Raw genomic sequence first — 22,280 nt, 5'->3', positions numbered from 1 at the left:
AAAACAGAATTCCATGGTTACTCGCGTTACATTCGCCACATAAAACAGAATTCCATGGTTACTCATGTTACATTTGCCACAAAAACATGGTTACTCATGTTACATTCGCCATACAAAAACAGAATTCCATGGTTACTCACGTTACATTCACCACAAAAACATGGTTACTCATGTAACATTCACCACAGAAAACATAATTCCATGGTTACTCACGCTACATTCACCACAGAAAACATAATTCCATTGTTACTCACGTTACATTCACCACAGAAAACATAATTCCATGGTTACTCATATTACATTCACCACAGAAAACATAATTCCATGGTTACTCATATTACATTCACCACAGAAAACAGAATTCCATGGTTACTCACATTACATTCACCACAGAAAAGAGAATTCCATGGTTACTCAAACATACACTTGAAAAAATAAATTCAATGGTTACTCTATTACACTACTACAGCTTAAACCATCACCTAAGCCACTATTTGAGGTAATAGCTTATCCCTGTTTTGAAGGCAGTGTCTAAACGGAGTAGCTTATGCAGACCGTCAATTCCCCTTTTAAAGAGGTACATCAATTTCCCCCTACTCTATTGGGGAAATGTAAGCTTGTAATGAAACCCTGCAGAGGGCACCATAGCAAAAACACAGGGCACCAAGGCAATTTCTGTGGGTGCCATGGGCTATGCCAAGGCCTGCTTATGTTATGGCTATGAACGTTGCCTGTGTTGACATTGATGAAGAACAGAACTTTTAAGCGACTGCTGAAGACATCAATTTAGACACAGCCTAAGCTAGATCTTGAGCCAGAGCTAAAGCTAGAGTGAAGCCAGTTTTGAAAAACCCAATGTATAGGATGAGATCAATCAAGACAAGCAATATGCAAATCATATAAGAATGATAATAAGTCAGACTTTAAAAGCTCATTTCTAATTATACAAAGCACTGCTAAAGAATGCTACAAAATGGACAGTATGGCTTGAAAGTCTGGAGTGAGTTAATGTTGTGAATGTGGTTTGCTAGAAAGCTCCAGCAACTGAGAAGAACTGGCCCCTTGCCGTTTTGTAAGTACCAGGAGTTATCAGATTGTGGCTCGATCGGAGGACACAGCCAGGTTTTTTGAGGTTGGGGTTGACAGACTCTGTAATTTACTGTAAAAGTTTGTACCATTCCAATATAAACAAATGTGACAAATTTATTAAAAACTCTTTTATACACAATCTTATTTTTAAAAAGAGCAGGCATGCATGCAAACAAACGTGAAAGGAAACTGTTGTCAAAAAACAAATCAAACTTGAAACGAAAGGTATGTTATAACTAAACAACGTTATTTCAAAGGAATCAACTTAGTTCAGATGCTGAGAAAAGTTTGTCAAAGAAACACAAATTGTTCAGAAACGAACAAATATAGAAGCAGATTTACAAACAGTTTCGCTTAGAATTAAAGTTGACATTGAAAACTGTCATAACGTTTGACCTTTAGGTCACTGATCACGTGCAGACAAATGGCAATCACTGATCATACTTGAGGTACACATTCACAATTCAAATAAAGCAGTTTGTGATGCACAAAAAAGCAAACACAGTACATCTGACAGTGGACGGGGTAATTTCTGTTCCATTTGTTCTACAACCTCAAAATACAGGATGGAGGGATTTGGAAAGGGGGTTGGAAGAATTGAAGAAGGGGGGGGGGGTGGGGTGGGGGGGGGGCTTATAAGCACTCACATTTCTGGTTGGGTGACTAGGAGACTAGCAGCGTCTTCCACTCTCCCTTGCGACATTCTGAGTGCACTGCATGCATCATCGACCCCAAAGCCTAAGCCTACTAGCTTGGCCACGCTTTGGTCTTCGACCGACAGCGCCCTATATGGGACAGAAAGGCAGCAATGATCAAGGGGGGCCCCGTTGGGAATGTGGGGCGATGTATCTGTACCTGTGTACGTACCATCAGGTTGCCGCAGTATGTGGTAAAGGTAAGGGTGCGCAGCAGTTAAATATTATGTGAACCTGTGCGGTGAAGCTATCAAATGAAATGAACTGGCACTAAAGAACCTGATGCTGGGTTGCCTTAATATAGGCAAAGGGTACTTCAATTAAAGCTACTGTAGTATTCAGTAAGCTTGGGTGATATCACGATATTATCGAAAATCGCAATACCAATTTGGAAACGATTTCGATATCGGATCGATTTGGTTTTAGTCGAAATATCGGTATATTGTGATATCGATTAAATATTGCAATATCGCGATGTATTTCCTAGCTGAGACATCTTGCACTCCATAGGTTTGGGGTTAAACCAAAAGAATAGGTCATAAGAACACCCCTCTTGTGCTATGAATGTTTCACTGGGAGTTTGAAGACTGATGATGTCAAATTTAATTAGTTGCGATTATATCGAATATCGCAACATGTTGTCGGCGATATATCGTGAATAAAATAAATCGATATCGCCCAAGCTTAGTATTCAGTGACATAGTGCTTTGGTGTGATGGAATTTATAGAATTTTTCTGTTCCAGGGGTCAGACACATGTACTAACCGGAGGTGAAATGTGGTTGATAGGCTGACAGAGGTTTCTATCATATTCTACAAAGTGGCAAGATACTATTTTGTTAGGAATTAACACAAACTACTGGAGGTGCACTGCATACCCAACAGTCATCTCATGTTAGACTGAACATTGCTGTTAGTATGTCAACAACCAAATGCAATATTAGTGCAACACCGCTTGGGACACTTTACAGGCAACCGGTTACAGGCAATCTCAAAGACATTAACATTTTGGAATGTTCACAAAATTTGTTGGGGTTTCAGTAAAGCACTGTTGAGAAAAAATTTACTGACTGTGCAACCAAAGTGTTCCTTTGTCACGCACTGCAATTTGATCGCCCTTAAGTTGCCTGTAATGAATGCCGTATGTGTACATTTGCAAGGGGCACCAAGGCGCAGACCAGGAGGGAATGAATTTCCAAGCCTGCACTATTTACACAGTAGTGCGATTGTTAAAAGCATAAAACAGTAAACAAAATCAGTGTCATTACAACTCAACTACATGTAAGTAAAATGATATTTCATAAAAGAAAATGCAAAATATTGTGGTTTATATTCTTGTAGTTTTTCAGATAATATATGAAAACTTTGGTTTATATGTACCAGTTTTACTTGTGATACATTCTGCCTGACCACCAGTGTTTATTCAAGCTTTTAAATGTGCTGTGGATTGTTCTTGCAATTAACTTTAAAATAATTACATATTTATATATATATATTTATAATTTTTTTAAACAAACTATTTTTACTTGTAAATGTACTTTTTCAGCCTGCTTGGCCACCAGTGCAGTTAATAAATAAACCATCATAAATAAATACAAAATAGAATGAGAAAATCCAACTGACTTACGCACTTAAGGTCAAATATGAAAACATGATACCTTTTGATCCTAATTGGTAAAAAAAAAATTAAAAAAATCACAGAAATCACATCCCAGACTTAAGCAAAAAGGCTGACTTCAGATAAAAGAATGCTGGACCTACCTAGCGGGTGACCTGCTTGGTGATGGAGTGGCCTGTTTCAGCTGGGATTGCACCTTCTCATTGCTCAACGACTTCCACTGATTCAGCAGCATACCCTCTGCAATTCTGTTGGAGAGATTAGGAACAAAAGACAACAAAATTAACATTAACAGGAAGGTACACTAATGGTGATTGTCAAAGACCAGTGTTCTTACTTGGTGTAGCTCAACATTTGCATATATAATAACAAACCAGTGAAAATTGGTTATCGGAGTTGGGAGAAAATGATGAAAGAAAAAACACCCTTGTTGGACGAATTTGTGTGCTTCTAGCTAGAAGTGTTTCACTATTTTAGTGAGAAATTACCTCTATTTCAAAATCTATGCTACCTCAGAGGGAGTCGCTTCCCACAATGTTTTATACTACCAACAGCTCTCCAATGCTCGTTACCACGTCAGTTTTTAAGTTAATAAATGTTTTGAGTAATTATCAAACGTGTACCTTCCCTTTAACTAACTTTCAGCACTGGCATAGTACCCAGAGAACGATGATGTAAATACATATTTCAGCGAAATCACTTTAGCCCTGCCCACTTCAGACTGGTTCCAAGAATTACCAGTAGTGTTGTCTATGTCGATGCTTCATTTTCAAAACCACCCGTTATTTTTAGCATTATTGCTTCTTTGCTAACTATGTTGATGTTAAACTTAAGTACTAAGAGGAATCTTACTTTCTGAGTTGGCTACATATACCAGAATGACCACTCTTGGAAGATTGGAATACTTCAACTTTTGGTACGTCTAGAAAAATAAACACGGAAGAAAAAGTGTTACCAATTCAGTAAAAATAAATTAAATTATTATAATCCCATCTGAGTGATTTAAAAAAAAAAAAAATAATAATTCTTCACACAACTCAGGAAAGTACTGAGTATACAGTTCTTAATACACGTCGGTCTAAGGGTAAAAAAAAAAAATGTTATTATTAGTTGTCAAATAAGCGTGAGTGGAGTATGAACAAATAAAGCGTCTCTGCCTCAGGTATCTATAAGCAAACTTGCCACCAGTTTCATTGACATTATTGCTCATCTTTAAAAAATAAATAAGTAGAGAAATGATTTGAAGAGAACGTACTTGCATCTAAGTACTTAGTGAGTGAACAATGGAGTCTTATCACGATGGGTTCATGTCGGTTAATGCACCACGCCTTGCTGATCTCCTCCTACAAAGACAGGGTAGATCAAAACACCAGAGTTATCATAAGGTTAGGCTCTTATGAGTAATGTTGGTTCTGAAAAGAACAGCGGTGGTTGACAACTCAACAATTCGATCAGTATGCTCTGATTGTCTAAAGGAGAACCCGGCAGCATACTGATCGAAACGTTGAGATGTCAACCACTGAGTTGTCGACCGATGCATACTGAATTGAACTTTTAACTTGATGTTCATGTTTTATTCCAAGAGCTCAACTGTGCAATCTAAAGCATAGAATGATTTTATTTTATAATTTGGTGGGGGGAGGGGGACAAGAAATGGCATATCGGCCGTATCAGAGAGCCCTTCTGAACCGTTTGATGATGTCCAACCTACCTCCAGAAATGAAACATCAATATTCAGCTCAACGTCTATATCTCTCAACTCAGCAAACACCCTGAGGGAAAACAAATGTATGCAGTCGCCATTATTGCTATTACTGGTTTTTTGTTTGTTAACCATACACAGATTGTTCAAAACTTTTGAGCACTTGTATGGCACTTGTGGGAAGCTTAGAAATAGCGTAACTTAGGAATGGCGCAGCGATGTCAATCACCCCTTGGAAACGTTGTTGGTTTATCTTCACTGTACACAGTCTGGAATTTTTGAAACTCACCTGCCGTTGACTGCATTAGGTCCATAGAATTTCCTGACCTGGTCCATATCATGTGATAGTAATGGATGGATGCTACTGTCTGTTTCTTCGTCACAGTAATACTGCAATAAAAATAACAGATATTTTATAAAGCGCCAGTACCCACCATTTTGACGTTCATGGAACAAGATCATTATTTTTATATGGAAAGGTTTGCGGTAACACCATGTAATGACTTTCTTTAAATGAGTTGGGGTGGTTCTGAAAAGAACCGTTGGTTTCAACTCAACGTTTCGATCAGTATGCTCTGATTGTCTCCTGGAGAAAGCTCCGTAGTCATTACATGGTGTTCCAGCAAACCTTTTCATATCCTATTTCCAACATGCAAAGTTTCAAATCCTACTTATGATTATTATTGAGAAATGGTAAAAAAAAAATGCATGTAAACTCACCCCGTTATCTTCCGAATCCATATAGTACATATCATCATTGTCAGTATCGTCTGTATCGTATGTACCATCAGTGTACACTGATGCAGGGGAACACTGCAATAGAAAACAATCATAGGTTAATACACTCTCAAGACAACATGAAGAAATGGGGGTAAGCCAACATACACGTCACCAATTGCGATTGTGACACATCATCCCAATCTATGCAAAACCTTCTACAATGCCCAGCCCTTAAGGAGGCCTAAAACGACATTCTCCAGAAGAAGATAAGAATATCTGTTCAAAATGCCAAGACCACACCAGCTCTGCAACACTTCTCCCCAAAGCATTCTATATATTGTTGTACCAACAAGTTTATTAACAGGCGTTTATCATGGTGTGCCCATCTTGATTTTTCTCAAGTCCATTTCATACATTCCACCAGCTTCCATTGGACATTTGTGACGGCTGTCCAAATGTCCCTATCCAGCATGCAGTTGCCTACATGTGTTTTCTCATAGGTCAGGTTGGCGTCTTCACATAGTTGGTTGATGTATGTCTTGACGGGCCTTCTTCTGCTCCTGTTTCCATGTGTTGGTTGCCACAGCACCAAATCTGACACCACTTGGACTCTACTTCTTGAATCTTGAATTGATACTCTCCTAAAAGCATTGCTGCTGTCCTGGAGAGGGTGGGTTGCAAAATCCATTTGCGCTCTGTGCTTATGCTGTCAATACTGTGCTTATTAGATGGTGGTATTGTCAGTTTGTCCTAAGAGAGATTGGAAGCTCCATCCCTCTTATAGCTGGCAGTGCTTCTCTCTGGAACCCTTGCTGATTTGTTGCAGTGACTGACTGCAGCCACTGGTAGCCTGTTCCAAATCCGAACAGCTCTTGGGAAAGGGCTCTCTTGCAATGTCCAGCAAATTTGAGTCTTCTCTTTCAAATTTTTGTAGTGATTTAACTGTAACCGATCCGAAGCTGAACGAGACTTACCGGTGGTTGCTCATCATCGATCACCATCAGATTCTGGCTGTTCAATGTATCAGCATCACCCCCTCCTTTATCTTGAATGCTGTTGAGTTCTGGTACATATAGATTCAGAGCTTTCCAATGTTCTGTTGGGTGAGCATGGGGAGTAAGAGCATTAAAAGCAATAGTTGTTCCCTCTTTGGATGATAATGTTATAATAATAACAGGTGTGATCTCTGGAAGCTAACGGTTATTCACTGGAACTCCGAACAGAGATATTGACCTTTTTTTTCAATTCAGATCAATGCAAGTCATTATTTGTTTCATTTATTTCATACTTCTCAATAGCAGAGAACTGTTGCTTGTGCGTCTGCGTACTCCACTGTACTGGGTATTCTCCATTTACACAGCTAGCACAGCAATTTAGCGGTTGCACAGTAAGTGGAGAATGGTGATTGAAGCGCAGAATTTGGCAGTAAGCAGAGCCGTGAAATCGGGCCCTGATGCAATGAAGAAAAGCTGAAGAAAAAGTACTTACCCTCTGCTAGTTTGCTAAAGACGACCTGTATTCTCTCATGGAGGATTTCTGGTGTGTTTGGGTAACGTAGACAAGTCAGGGCACTGTTTTCTGCATCAGAGAAAAACCAAGAAACAAGAGAAATTGGTTTCACATGTTTATAATAACAATAGTGGCTTCTTCTATAGCGCTCATATCCGTCACTGAATGACGCTCAAAGAGCATCTACATTCAAGGTATTGTGGAGCTTGAAGTATGAGAACAATTCCTTTACATACCATGTAATTATTATTTTTATTATTGATGGTTTATTAAAATTGAACTTGTAGCCAATGGCTAAATTGCGTCAATATATACATGTTGTACAGTAAAATATTTTAAGAATAAACATTAGGGAATGCACAAAAGACGAATTGCAACATGCATCATCGGTCGCCATCCCTGATGAATGTGAAACGCGTGAAAAAGCCATTAATGGCTCAGAGTCGTGCGTAGCACGGACACACTTTGAAATCCATTGATACATCAAAGATGGCGGCCAACAACGCGCATCGCAATCCGTCTATATATTAAAAAGGAAATGTTTAACCGACCGCAACAACACACAAGAACAAAAAAAACAAAATTAAAATACCGGAGAACTCTACATGGTTTACAAGGTGCAATAAGCAGCCAAACCAGGAACACCGGGGCAAACCCCTGCTCTTTGTGGAAGTGTTGTGGCCGAGCGGTTAAGAGCACCGAATTCAAACTCTGGTGTTTCTGATCAGCAGAGTGTGGGTTGGAATCCCCAGCCGTGACACTTGTGTTCTGAAGCAAGACACTTAACCATTGCATCGTCCTTCAGATAGGACGTAAAACCGTTGGTCCCATGTGTTGTGTAAACGCATGTAAAAGAACCCAGTGCACTTATCAAAAAGAGAAGGGGTTCGCCACGGTGTTCCTGGCTGGATTGGCAGCATATTGCGCCACAGCACCTTGTAAACCATTACATGTTGCTAAGGATTAGGTCTCATAATTCAACATTCGTCCCACTCACTTTGCAGTAAAAATAATACTCAGCGCTTTGTACCCTTTGAAAAAATGCGCTTTAAAATACAGTTATTATTGTTATTATTTTCAAAAAGTTCAATGGGTTCTTCTGAAGGATGCAGCAATAACGGTTTTGGTGTCTCGCTTAAAAAGACACAAGTGTCACGACTGGGACTCAAACCCACATTTTGCTGATCTGAAACACTAGAGCTTTGGTGTTTGGTGTTCTTATTCGCTCTGCTGCCACGACACGCCCAATTTCAATGCATGTTTAACAAATGCATATTGTGTGGGTCGCCTAAAATGCACACTGCACAGTAACACACAAGAAATCTTACTCGAAAAAAAAGCAAAAGCAAAAATTTATCGTGTCATGACGTCCTAAGGAATTGGGTCGATACATCTAATCAATGTCAAATGTTACACTGCCGTAACATTTGCTTGGTTCTATTTATGTGCATTGCCGAAGGGAACTATTTAGTAAAAGAGACAAGTGGACGTGCAGTGTAAATGAGAGTACACCATATGCCTTATAGGCAGAGGGCAATTTCCAAAATGCCATGTGCCAATATTAATGACATTGTTAAAGGGAAGGTTCACGTTTGGTAATTACTCAAAACAAATGTTAACTTAAAAACTGACTTGGTAACAAGCAATGGAGAGCTGTTGATAGTTTAACCCATTGTGGGAAACGACTCCCTCTGAAGTAACATAGTTTTTGAGAAAAGAGGTAATTTCTCACTAAAATAATAAAAGACTTCTAGCTAGAAGTCTTATCTGAAAGCACACAAATTTGTCAAACAAGGGTGTTTTTTCTTTTCTCATTTTCTCGCAACTTTGATGACCAATTGAGCCCAAATTTTAACAGGCTTGTTATTTTATGGTTATGATGGGATACACCAAGCGAGAAGATTGGCCTTTGAAAAACCAACCAGGTAGATTACAGTACATCATTTCCAGACATTAAAAACATTTCTCTAAGTTACTAAAAAAAACTTACTTGACTGACCCTTATTTCATTCAAAGAAAAATTACACTTTAGGTCCTATATCATTTTGAAGCCTCTTCCGATGATCATTTGAATGAGAGTTTGAATATTGCCACCATTTCCACTACATTTTTTCGGCAGTCACAAATGCACAAATGTAAACAGTTCATTGAAGCGATATCTAATATTTAAATCCTACTGGACAAAACTACATTTTTCACCAAAAATACAACAATTTTTACCAATAATGGAAGTTCTATTTAATTGGTCTTACATGTACTTCATAACCACTGGACAGCCAGAACCCAGAAGCAAATGCATACAATTATAAGTCTCAGCACCAACTAGAGAATTTCCTGATTCTTCATATAGCCAGACATAAGGAATGTCAATGCAAGGCTAAAAATACCAAAAGAAACGGCTGGCAGTTATTTGAACACATGGCCAGTAAACCAAGAACCAGACAAGTCCTGAGGTACATTTCATTTCATTTCATTTCATTTATTATTTTCCGGTTGTGTAGCGATGGACTCTCAGAAAAGCGAACTAAAACCCAATGGAGAGAAGACAAGGAAGGAAGTTTCAGTTTTAGATGTGGGAGGAAAAGCCCAGAGATTTAATCCAGAGAAAATCCACACAGTCAGATAGGGACTGAAAATCGAATCCACATAGTGCCCCAGGTGAGCTTTGAACCAGGGTTCTAGAGGTGGAAGGCAAGGCAAGAAACCGATATGCCAATCCAAACCGCTTTATGAGTGTTTTCTTCAACCCAATGCGTACATTTGGCTACTAATTGCACACTGTAATTCACCACATGGCAAACAGATACAGAGTGAACAGTCAATCTATTTACCACAATGCTATTTGGTGTAATTCCCTGTAAATGGTGAACTGTGGTTCAAGGATAACATTGAAAGTAATACTAGAGATAGAGAGCCACCCGTTGCTTTTATACCAGTTTTGGTTTCTGCGAAGTACACACACAGATGCAGATACAGTTAACATTTAAGGGGAGTAAACATTTGTTATTGTTATACCTCGGTAACAAACTGTGAAGTTTGTGACGTGCAACAAAAACGCATGTATCGTGGCTAAAGAGGCGCGCTACGCGTAATGCACAGCGTGCCGGTAACATGAAAAGTGTCCACCGGTGTACATCACCTTGATCGTTCCCACCGTTAGTCGATTTCTAGCGCTGTACAAAACACACGCGGGTTGGAGGGAACAGGTGAAGAATTGTTTCTTATTTGAACTGTTCGTCTGCTTATTAAACCATGATTAAACTATGCATTGGTCCGTCTTAATAATGTTTGAAGATGACAACAGAACTTTGAGACGAGGAATGACAATGTTACCAAGGTATAACAAAACAATTGTTGCACGCTGTGACTTGGGTCCATTGGTTACACCCTTGGTAGCAATTGGCATCCTCGGGTGTACAAAACGCCATGGATCCCGTCACAGCATACATGTACAACAACTGTATACAATGCATTACATTGACGGCAAATGCACTCACTATCAGGCCTTGAAGTAACCCACACCACCCACAGCAATTGTCATGGTGCCCGGTACTTTTGCTGCTGGTGCCCTTTGCAAAGCTAGAGTACAAATTTAAATTGTACTCATAGAGCGCCATTTACCAAACGAAAACTTGCTGTGTATCCTCAAGAGTAAAGTTTAAGGACTATACTATTTTCAAAATTGTGCGGTTTGTAATACACATGTGCAGTTGAGATGGGAGTGCGATTTTGTCAAAATGTATTTTTCCAGTTCAACTGTAGAGGGCGCCCTGTGTCATGATTCGCCGTCGCATTACGTCATTGTTTGTAATATGGATATCAGTGTAGGTACAAAACCCAGTCTCAAGATCTCTATTTTTAATTAAAAATCAATGACATTTAATTTATTTTTGTCAGCAAGTTCTTAATTATTCCAATTTTTGAAACCACGGCTTGGGCTTATAAATGCTTTGCCTTTTATCAAGAAAATGTGTGCTTTCCTTTCAGTGTCTCCCCAACACCAATAATTATCAATACACAACTGAACCCTTGGACCCTTCCCTGCTTTTATTTACTTGCCATTGTTTGTTTATTTACCTACTTTCAGAGTATCTGCAAACAATAAGAGTCAGTAGCAATTTTATGGTTGGGTTTATTTCACTGTTTTTATTTTGAACGTGTCACAACCTTGATTTAGGTTTAAGTTATTATAAAAGCAGAAACTGTTGCGAAGAAAATTCATTTATTTGGTTCTGACAAAGAAACAGACAAAAAAAGGGGGAGACCGCTATTATTGAGAAAAAATAGCTGCATTGGCAGAGCGCCGTCGGCACGTTAAAATAGAGGTTGCAGATTCAAGATCCACTCTAGTAAATTTGTCTTTTTAGAACCCGAAACTAAATTGAAATTTCCCAGTACAGTTTCCCTTGTGGTTTATAACTTGAAATAGCTGGTAAGCCATTTCTATTTAGTAAGATTTTCCTGCTCTAAGCCTACTTTGTGCTTTAGACTGCTTTAGTTTTGCGATCGTGAGACCTGAGCCCAATTGCATGGAGATGCTTGAAAAAAGCACAACATGTAGTTTAAAAGCACATCCACATTATGCTTACCAGGTTTAGGTTACCAGCCAAAACCACTGGTAACCTGCTCATTTCTGCTTTACAGGAAATTGTTACGCAACGTTTTTCTGCTTTTAAAAGCAGCTCCATGAAATTATTGAGGTATAATTAAATTAAGCCCAAGAAATGCACTTCCTGAGTTTCATTTTATTTTTGTTTAAAGGGACATTACCGAATTGGTTTTGCTAACAAACAGTTGCTGGCAATGTAAGCACTTTATGTATTCCACCATTACATAAGCTGACAAACCTCAAGAAGTTTGAAATCGATTGGCCATCTGTGTCACGAGAGAATAGTGAAAAACCGATTACAAAGTTTGCATTGCATCAATGCCAATATAAAAATTAATAAAACGCTCACTGAGCGATAAACTCCAAACGCGGAGTTAGGTTACATTTCTCATCAAATATGACATTTCAGACAGGAATATTTCAAGGGAAGTTTTCAACTATCATCATTATTAGACCGTGTAAGTTTTGTGTAAATCTGTGGTCTTCACAATTGTTGTTTTCTTACCAATTCTGTAACGTTCCTTTAAACTATAAAAAGTCATAAAAAGTCTTGAGTTCCTTGTTGTGGGTTGCATACAATACAAAAGTTCAATCAATGTGGGTGCTACAAACATCGTAACTTTTAAGTCTAGTGAAAGTTCTAAGCTACAAGCCCTACGTTTACTGGATTGTGAGTTAAAAAATTGTTAATGGCCGTACATTTTTACCCTACCATAGTCTTTCTCGAAAAGCAAGAAAGACTTTGGGTCGAAATGTCAGGCCCTTAACTATTTTTGGGTAAGTTATTTGCAACAGCTAATTTTATTTTTGTCATGGATAGAAACTTAAGCCATGGAATTCCCCACCAACCTGGGTAGTCTTCTGTTGTGCTGAATGTATAGGCCGTCAGCTCACCACTGGCGTCTAGAACAAAACTGAAGCAGGAGTTGCCATGTTCAAAATCTGAAAAATAAGAGGAAATCAAATAAAAAAGCAAGGACATAAAGTGTTTACACGAATCGTACTTACTCTTGGCGAGTGGGGACCAACTAAGCTAGCTGGGATAATCATTTTGATCACTGTCAAGATGATCCTGGGTTACTACAATCTATGCCCGCCAAAGGCAAAAACCCCAATCAATCGCTACTTTTTTAACGAAGATGTACCTTATTTTTCAAGATAATATTAATTTGTTGTTATCAAGTGAAAAAGTGCCTTGTATTTGGTATTTTTTCTCAAACCAATTTCACGATACAGCAATTTATGGTTCTGCAATATATATTCCGGATGGTCGTGGACTTGAGGGTTCCAAAGGAACATGTTAAAATTTAGGTTGCAGAGACGTTCCACGATCGACATATTTACCAGAAGGTTACCAGGCTTAATATCATGTAAATTGGACCACCTGTGACTGGTAATCTGCTCATTCCCTCATTTCTGCTAAGAACATTGTTTAAAAGCAATATTTACCGCTTTTTAAAGTAGCACTAAATGATTTGACATTGGGCCTGAAGTAAAGGATTGTTGTTAACTTATAATATTACACTCTTTTACAATCACATTCACAGCATTTGTTTTGTTTGTTTATTTATATTAGAGTTTAGACAATCTCCACAGAGTTCTTTTGCAAGAAGTGGACAAAAAAAGTAAACAAAATACAAGAGGCATAAAAGACATAGGAATCTTAGGAATTATCAAGGATAACACAAAAATGCTTGAATTATAAAAAGCTTGTTTCCATTGTAGTCCTCTCCCCTTCTCTGTCATGTCTGTATCAAAATATAATTTGGTAATTTTGTCACCAACTCTGACAACTCTGTGTTACACTTGTTCTGAAAACACACGTTTTTATAATCTTGAATTTCAATTATTCCACATGTATGCATCATCTGTTTCATCTAATTATTTCGTTCTATCATGGAGGAAATAATAGAAGATTCACCAACGAAATGAATGAAGATGGTGCCATTATTGTGTGTTTTTGTGTAAAACAGCTGCCGGGTGGTAAACACGGCGAAACAAACACTAGAAATTCACAACAGAACCTTGCAATTTTGTCAAAGAATTACTTACTTTTAAATGGACATGCTGGGTCGCTAACACACACATCAATAACGGACTGAATATCCGAAGAAAATAACTTCAGTCTCCACGACATTTTTGAAGCAACTCTTTTTTAAGTTCTTTTCTGGTTCTATTCTTTGGTCGACATTTACATTTTTTATTCTCACCAAACACTTCCTGAATCGCACGACGGCGAGTTGATTACTGAGCTGCGCGCACTTTACATGCACTTTATGTGACTCTGACATCTCGTTGTTTGTTTCTGTTTCTGATAGGGTGACCCAATCAAGAATTATTACCATTTGCGACTTCGGCTACGGCTACAGCCAGATCAGCGCGTCTGCCCTAGTGTTGAAGAATAGGCAGACACGCACGAATTAGCCGTAGCTTTAAGCCAAAGTCGCCGTTTCGGAAACGGCCAAAGCAAAGGCGACACCAGTACCCAATTGAGAATTAACTTGATCAATATTTTTTACAGGGGTATGGTGCAACAATAATGCAATACTTTGCATTATTTGTGAGTAATTTGGGGGGTAAACTCTCATGCAATTTATCAAACTAATGAGAATAAAAGGATCGTTTTCGCCCACGATTGTAAATTTGTAAAAGACATCACTCAGATCATGGAGCAATAAACTATCAGATGCTGTGCAATGGAATTGTTGAAAAATCTTGTCATGTGAGGGCGGTAGATAATATTAATGGTCATTCCAAAACTGCACTTGTTTCGCCTGTTTTCGGACTTAACATTTATTTCTCTAGGATTTGTTTTCCCGATAAGTCGATAACATTTTGGGGGGATTTTCCTTCAAAGTTCAGGAAGCACTTAATGGATGCACTATTCACTCCGTACAACTTGTTTTAAATTTGAAAAATTAAGATCCCGCCCAAAATTGCTGATTTTATCTTGAACTAGTATTGAAAATTATCATTGTTCAGAAGAATAGCACACGACAGACAAGCGGGTTTTTTGTTTCGTTAGTGCGCCCTCTGTCATTCGTCCTAAGAAAGGAGGAGACGGTTTGTTGTTGCTGTTCTGGTAATAGAAATTACACCCTCTGCGTGGACGTCCAACGAATAAGGGCTTTTTGTTTTAGCCTTTTTGAGACATGTTGGACACAATGATGAACTGCATGGATTGGTTAAATCTGTCCGCATACACCCAAACCTAACAGTGCACTCATCTAGTGTCTTATCTCCAAAAGGCTAATTATAAATTATAGCTTGTTATATTGGTCAGGGATGTTTGACATCCACCTGTTGGGGTGATGATGCAGAATTGTTGGACTAAAACTAGATCAGTGTTGTTGGTTTCGGAATTGGTCTCGGTATACTGCCAGTTTATTATTTTTTGGGGTCCCCACTTCAAGTTGCTAGGGATCAAAGCTCCAGCGACAAAGACCTTGAAAAAAGGCTACTATCATGGGAGTTCGCTAGTATACAGTTCTCAGGTGGATTGTGGTTCGTGGTTGATCGTGTCCAAACAAGAGCATCTTGAACCAAGACTAATGCCATGGGCATTAGCAAGTCATTACACAGATCAAACTTGAGCATTTCATTGACAAGACTCAAAAATCACTTCTCTTAGTTAGACCAATATTCTTTTATAATACGCCAGTTTTTTTAATTAGCATAAACCCACAAATGATAATAGAAGAAATTGTGCCATAAATTAGTCTGATGAGGCTCACAGAGCAGTGTGACTGCCGTGATATATCACAGTAAAATAAACATTTTGTGAATACCAAATTAAGAAGTAAAATATTGGATTAATGCAGAACAGATACTTTGTAGCTAGATGTTTTCATGATTTAATATAAAAATAGTTTCATATTTTTAAACTGGTGCCCTTGCTTAGCAACTGCTGGTGCATGTACGTGTATATTGCTTGAATTAAGACAACAATGCGTAAAAACACTACACAAAACGCTATCTGATTACACACCTTTTCTTGATAACATCAACCATGACATGATCCCTGTCCTCTTGACAGTAATAATGAATACTGATTCTCATAATACAAGTGGGGTAACAGACTGTTTTGATATGTGCCAGCCTCGTTTCGGTTACACTAATTTGTATGAGGGGGGAAATGGTGGCTATGGATCCAGTAATACCAGTATCAAATCGTCGGCTCAGCACTTTTAACTTGATTGCATCAAATTGCTTATTTCATATTTTGGAGCTCCTGGTAAATGGAGTTTATTGACCATGTAGTGTATGCAGACTCAGTGATCTATTTATAGAATATGATGTCATTGTTTCAACGAGAGCTCTGTTGTTTTGCTTGTTTTAACCACGTAAATAGAACCCGAGTATTTGACGCAATGTTACACCCGTTTCCTTGTCTGTTATTACCTATATTGACGACGTAAGAACACAACAGTGGCGACATCATATTCTATAAATAGATCACCGAGTCTGCATACACTACAGATCAAGAGTGGTCTTCAAAGTATTTTGCATGAAAAAAACCCATACATTTTGTTAAAAAAAACATATACTTGTGGATTTTCATAGTTGTTTTTGCAAATTTTTCATATAAAACCCTATTGATCACGAATTGCAATTCAACAATTTATAGCACTGAGCCGACGAAGTAATAGTAATGGATGCTAAAATCAATTTTACAAAAAGAAACCAGACTTGCTTTCATTGCATTGAGTTGAATAGGCGATAAACAAGATGGCTGCACCATTATAGAAGGTATATTCATTGTTTACAACACAGTGCAGAGAGTGAACCAGTCATCAGAAAATGACAACGTACAAGAACCCCCGGTCGCTTAGACATGACTAGAGTTGTCGCACTTCAATGCGCATACCCAACATACGTCACTAAACAACCACTTGTTAACCGTTAGTCCTTGTGCAAACTTGGCCCATAAACAAGGTAGACTGCATGGTTTGCTATCAGATTCTGCCTCGTTAAGGTGGGGGGGGGGGGGGGGGGGCTCACACCCCAATTTAAAGATCCATAAAGAATCGTGGCCCAATTTCATAAAGCCGCCTGTAAACATCAAAACTTGCCATAGGGGCAACTGGTGCCCTACTGTTGTATTGTTTTGCTTAACAGCTTTATGAAATTGGGCCCATTAAACAAACAAAACAAACAAAACCAGCCAATCAAAAACTAAAAACATTACCCTCTCTATTAACCCAAAACAAATTGCACCATACACCAAGCTTCCTTCACAGCGACACCTCAGTTCAATCTGCATATTATCATTTCCTTAAGGGTGGATTTTTTTTAAAAGAACTTTCCTCATCTCGGTGGGAAATATAATTAATTTACATAATTAAATATGGGTTACTCCTTCACTTTTTGCTATGGGAATAGCTTTTAAAAAAATACAGCTTATCAGTTCATCGGTGCTTTTGTTAAAATATAAAAGCTTTGGTGAACAGGACCTTCAAATAGTTCAATGGAGTTCTAAATAATTTATATTTTAAAAAGGTTTATTGTACAAAACAAACAAATAAACAAACAGATAAACAATCAGACCAACAAAGACTCACAATACACCCACCCGGACAAAAAAACAACAACTTATGAATAATAACTTGGGTTTATACTTTTTCTGAGATATTTAGAAAAGTATATTTTGCTGAAAACAAGTAACAATACACTGAGATCTGATGTTGAAATGCAAGTAAAAACACAGATTTTACCTAAAATCTTGGTTGCTAACTTTTTTGGTTGTCTAGTAGACAGATTTTGCGCTCAGCTTTGTGTTGTACACAGTGCTCGATATATGGGGTCCTAGTTGCAATTTCATAAAGTTGTTAAGCAGAAAAAAAAAGCTTGGCTAAGCAAAATATGAGTGGAGTACCATTCAAAACAATGTCACTTCTATAGAATTTTGTCTGGTAACCAATTTCTGCAAAGCATTTCTTTGCGGTGCTTAGCATTTCTTTTGGCTGGTTGATGGCTTTGATAAACTGGGCCAATTTCATGGCTCTGCTCACCATAAGCAAAGAAAACCGAAGCAGGAAATGCCGTGCCTACGCCAAACATTATTTCATAGATTAGCAGGGAAACTTCGCTTGTGCGTGCGTTCTCCACGTTACTAGGCATTCTTCGCTTACACAGCTAACGCAGAAATTCAGTGCTTGCCCTGGAAGCGAACAGTGGTGATTGAAAACACAGAATTTGTCAGTAGACAGAGAGATGAAATTTTGTATAATTGATCCTTCACTACAATGCGCAGCTCTCGAGAAATTTTGATCGCCCTCTGCTTTTTTCAAGACATTTTAAAATAAAACTACTATAATTTTTTTTTATGATCAACACTAGGCGAAGCTTCATATCATTTGAAATGTTTCAACCTTTGGCTCAAGTGGTAGACAAAACAGAAAGTAAAAAACAAAACGCTAATACTGTAGCTAACTTTTATAAAACCCACTTTTTCACACAGACAGTTTGATAAAAACAGAAAATGCGTTCAGCAACATTGTTTTATAAGTAATACACATGATACACAGACATTGGTGTGCCAGAAAGGAAGGCTAAAAAACCCTGTTCAGTGAATACACGGCTTCATAATAATATGCAAATCTAAGATTAAATATTCAATTCATTATTTCAGATGGAACTGCCCATGAATTCCTTGTGCAATTATAATTAAAAAGAAAAACTCTCTTCAAAAGGGGCACAGTTAAATCAAGAGTGAAAGATGAAATGTTGAAAATAACATTAAAAACATTGAAATCAAATCTTGCTATTAACATGCCAGATTACATACATGATGTCTACAGAATACAGCCATTAAATGACACAATAAGATAAGTTCACACAAAATTCTAGTTCACAATTTTCTTTTTAAATGGTATCTTAAAATTGTACAGTCTGGCGGTTTTCAACCATAAACACTTAGAATATATACACGATTATGCAATCATCACTACTTTATTAGTAATTTTTTTTGTCTCTTTCTATTTTATAATATTATTTACATCTCTCTCTAATTTCATTTTGTTAAGTAGATTTCACACAGGTGAATTTATTCCTGACACCAAATGTAAGAGTAATTTCCAGTGCATTTATTTACTTACACATTTCTTTCTTGTGTTACTCTATAATCCAAATTATAGGAGTAAAACAAACCTTCACCTACAATACATTTACATCTTTGGTTACAGTGCGGTTTCACCAGACCTTTTTTTTAATAACACTATTGCATAGACAACACATGTAGCCTCTGTCAAGTTTCTGGTTACCGCTGATCCAACAACCCCCCCCCCCCTCCCACCCTCCAAACTAATCTGTTACAAAGACGCTCAGAGGACCAGCGACATTTACATTAAACACTACACCCTACAGCATATTTTCCCAGCAAGCCTTGCTCGATCATAACCCCTGGAAGTGTGACTTCAAAATATCCAAATATATGGGATATTACAATTTGTCCTGTGGTTGATCTGTTCTGTGTTGGGCGTTAGTCGCGCACGGGCTGGATGCGCTGTGTGTAATAAAAGTCATAAACTTGCCTTGGCGTTCAGTGTTGCATGATGAATACGTACATCTTTATACGCATGTGTTTCGGTGTATAGAGCTTTTTGAAGAGCACAGCGTTTCATGTTTTGCGCGCATAAAATAGCCAATCAAAGACACGGATCAGAGTTTCCCTCCCAGGGGTTAGAGACGTACGCAGAGCTAGCGTGATACGGCGCGCTGCCCATGGTAGCGAGGTTGGGTTCTGTGCTACATTCAGACTGTAAACGGCATCCAGCAATCACTACTCGCTCAATACACAGCCCTGCTACAGCCCATTCGGGGCACCGTATCCAGTAACCAACGGCTACCTTGGCATTCCGTTCCTAGATATTTCAGCTAAAAGTTGACACCAGTGTTCTCAAAACACTTAAACACTTAACAATCATAAAATCAAAATGCAGTCAATGCTCCAAACTCCATCCACGGTCCCTGTAGCGTTTTTTTTTCTTTACCCAGCATGACTTGGCAAGCACCCTTAAAGACAGTGGGCACTATTGGTATTTGCCAAAGACCAGTATTCTCACTTGGTGTGTCTCAACATATGCATAACATAAACAAACCTGTGAAAATTCGTGCTCAATCGGAAGTTGCGAGATATTAATGACAGAAAAAAACACCCTTGTCACACGTAGTTGTGTGCTTTCAGATGCTTGATTTCAAGACCTCAAATTCTAAGTCTGAGGTCTCAAAATCAAATTCGTGGAAAATTACTTCTTTCTCAAAAACTACATCACTTCAGAGGGAGCCATTTCTCACAATGTTTTATACTATCAACCTCTCCCCATTACTCGTTACCAAGTAAGGTTTTATGCTAATAATTATTTTGAGTAATTACTAATAGTGTCCACTGCCTTCAACAATCATAAAAACAAAATGCAGTCAATGCTTCAAACTCCATCCATGGTCCCTGTAGCATTTTTTTTCTTTCCCCAGCATGACTTGGCAAGCAACAAATTTAAAAAATAAAGTAATCTTAAATTTTTTGTTTGAGCGAAAGGTTTTTTTGATTCTTCTATATACCCCCATGACTAAACAATAACTCAACTGCACATTGAAACTCAGAACTCAAGGTGTAAAACTCAGACTCAAATACTCACAGACCTGTTTTTAAACACTTCTCAAGGTACATATCCTACTCACAAAGATCCATCTATTATAAAATAGGTACGCCTTTAAACATGTTCAGAAACAACACAGTCAAAAAAGGAAAACAGTGGTCCTCTCCGAAGTCATAGTTTCTTCAATATAAAATAACACTTTACCCTTGAGCCTTCTAACTTGTACAACGTCTACTCATCTCTGAGTATCATGAACTGAAATCATTTTTGAAATCAGATACTGACATTGATATCTTAAAACCAAGAACTGACATTGATATCTTAGTACCTGGAACCGACATTCATATCTAAGTACCAGGAACTGACATTCATATCTTAGAACCAGGAATCGTCATTCATATCTTAGAACCAGGAACTGACGTTCACATCTTTGTACCTGGAACTGACGTTCACATCTTAGTACCAGCCGTCGATTTAGAAAAACTCTTCCTAACTTAAGACTAATCTTAGGACTTACATGTAGATCGAGTCCCAACCCTGCAATGTAGCATGCAGACCTTAAGATTAATCCTAAGTTAGGAAGAGTTACTCGTCCTAACTCGAGATAAGACGAGTCCTAACTCTTTGTGAAATCGACGGCAGGAATGATATTAAGATCTTAGTACCAGGAACTGACATTCATATCTTAGTACCAGGAACTGACATTTATATCTTAGAACCAGACTGACATTCATATCTTAGTACCAGGAACTGACATTCATATCTTAGAACCAAGAACTGCCATTCATATCTTAGTAGCATGAACCGTCATTCATATCTTAGAACCAGGAACTGACATTCATATCTTAGCACCAGGAACTGACATTCATATCTTAGTACCAGGAACTGACATTCATATCTTAGTACCAGGAACTGACATTCATATCTTAGTACCAGGAACTGACATTCATATCTTAGTACCAGGAACTGGCATTCATATCTTAGTACCAGGAACTGACATTCATATCTTAGTACCAGGAACTGACATTCATATCTTAGTACCAGGAACTGACATTCATATCTTAGTACCAGGAACTGACATTCATATCTTAGTACCAGGAACTGACATTCATATCTTAGTACCAGGAACCGTCATTTATATCTTAGAACCAAGAACTGACATTCATATCTTAGTACCAGGAACTGACATTCATATCTTAGTACCAGGAACTGACATTCATATCTTAGTACCAGGAACTGACATTCATCTCTGAGAAACCAGGAACTGCTGCTCACCTCCCACCGGGTGCCGATGATCATCTATTCTTCAGTTTATGACTTTCTTGTATGTTCCAACGTGATTTTATTTAGGAGACGTACACCACCTTGTCTCGGTAAACAGTTCCTTTGAGTTAAAATGTAACCTAAAACTGACATTTCATTCAGTTAGGCAAAACTCATTGGGGTCTCGGTCCGACTGTGACATGTTCTCTCTCGTTGGGAAGCCCTATGGATAGTTCTCAAAAGAATCCGTCCAATGAATGCGGCGGTCTTTTGCAGCGTCGTTTCCCATTTCCTTCTTCTAACAGGTAGGTCAAATCCACAGCTAAAAAGTAATGAACAAAATAAACATTTTAGACAACTATACAACTCAAATTCCTTTTGAATTATCACAAAGATAAAAAGAGAGAAATAGATCAAAAAGAATGGCAATTAAAATATTCCTGCTTGAAGGCTTGTCATAACAGACTTCTTAACCTTTT

The 22,280-nt window shown here is 38.1% G+C and overlaps 2 protein-coding genes across 7 annotated transcripts in view; both read right to left on the bottom strand.

The window, feature by feature from the left end:
• LOC139941417 (protein mono-ADP-ribosyltransferase PARP6-like) overlaps positions 1-14,166 on the bottom strand; it is a 41,050-nt gene extending 26,884 nt beyond the window's left edge. Inside the window, exons 1-11 of one of the 2 annotated variants that reach the window (XM_071937896.1) lie at positions 13,994-14,166; positions 12,791-12,883; positions 7,312-7,401; positions 6,798-6,919; positions 5,824-5,916; positions 5,393-5,493; positions 5,113-5,173; positions 4,657-4,744; positions 4,254-4,323; positions 3,545-3,649; positions 1,737-1,874 (exon numbers count right to left, since the gene is read on the bottom strand). In XM_071937896.1, coding sequence (XP_071793997.1) covers positions 1,737-1,874; positions 3,545-3,649; positions 4,254-4,323; positions 4,657-4,744; positions 5,113-5,173; positions 5,393-5,493; positions 5,824-5,916; positions 6,798-6,919; positions 7,312-7,401; positions 12,791-12,883; positions 13,994-14,078 — 1,046 coding nt within the window. In that variant the 5' untranslated portion in view covers positions 14,079-14,166. The remainder of the gene's footprint in view (positions 1-1,736; positions 1,875-3,544; positions 3,650-4,253; positions 4,324-4,656; positions 4,745-5,112; positions 5,174-5,392; positions 5,494-5,823; positions 5,917-6,797; positions 6,920-7,311; positions 7,402-12,790; positions 12,884-13,993) is intronic. The other variant, XM_071937897.1, reaches the window with a different exon arrangement.
• A 1,436-nt stretch (positions 14,167-15,602) lies between these two features.
• Positions 15,603-22,280, bottom strand: part of LOC139941448 (uncharacterized) — a 96,206-nt gene continuing 89,528 nt past the window's right edge. For all 5 annotated transcript variants that reach the window (XM_071937946.1, XM_071937949.1, XM_071937947.1 and 2 more), the window contains one exon: positions 15,603-22,123. In XM_071937946.1, coding sequence (XP_071794047.1) covers positions 22,038-22,123 — 86 coding nt within the window. In that variant the 3' untranslated portion in view covers positions 15,603-22,037. The remainder of the gene's footprint in view (positions 22,124-22,280) is intronic.

This window comes from Asterias amurensis, chromosome 9 (genome assembly GCF_032118995.1).
Source record: "Asterias amurensis chromosome 9, ASM3211899v1".
NCBI lineage: Eukaryota > Metazoa > Echinodermata > Asteroidea > Forcipulatida > Asteriidae > Asterias > Asterias amurensis.
This window is presented reverse-complemented; position numbering and strand designations above follow the sequence as displayed.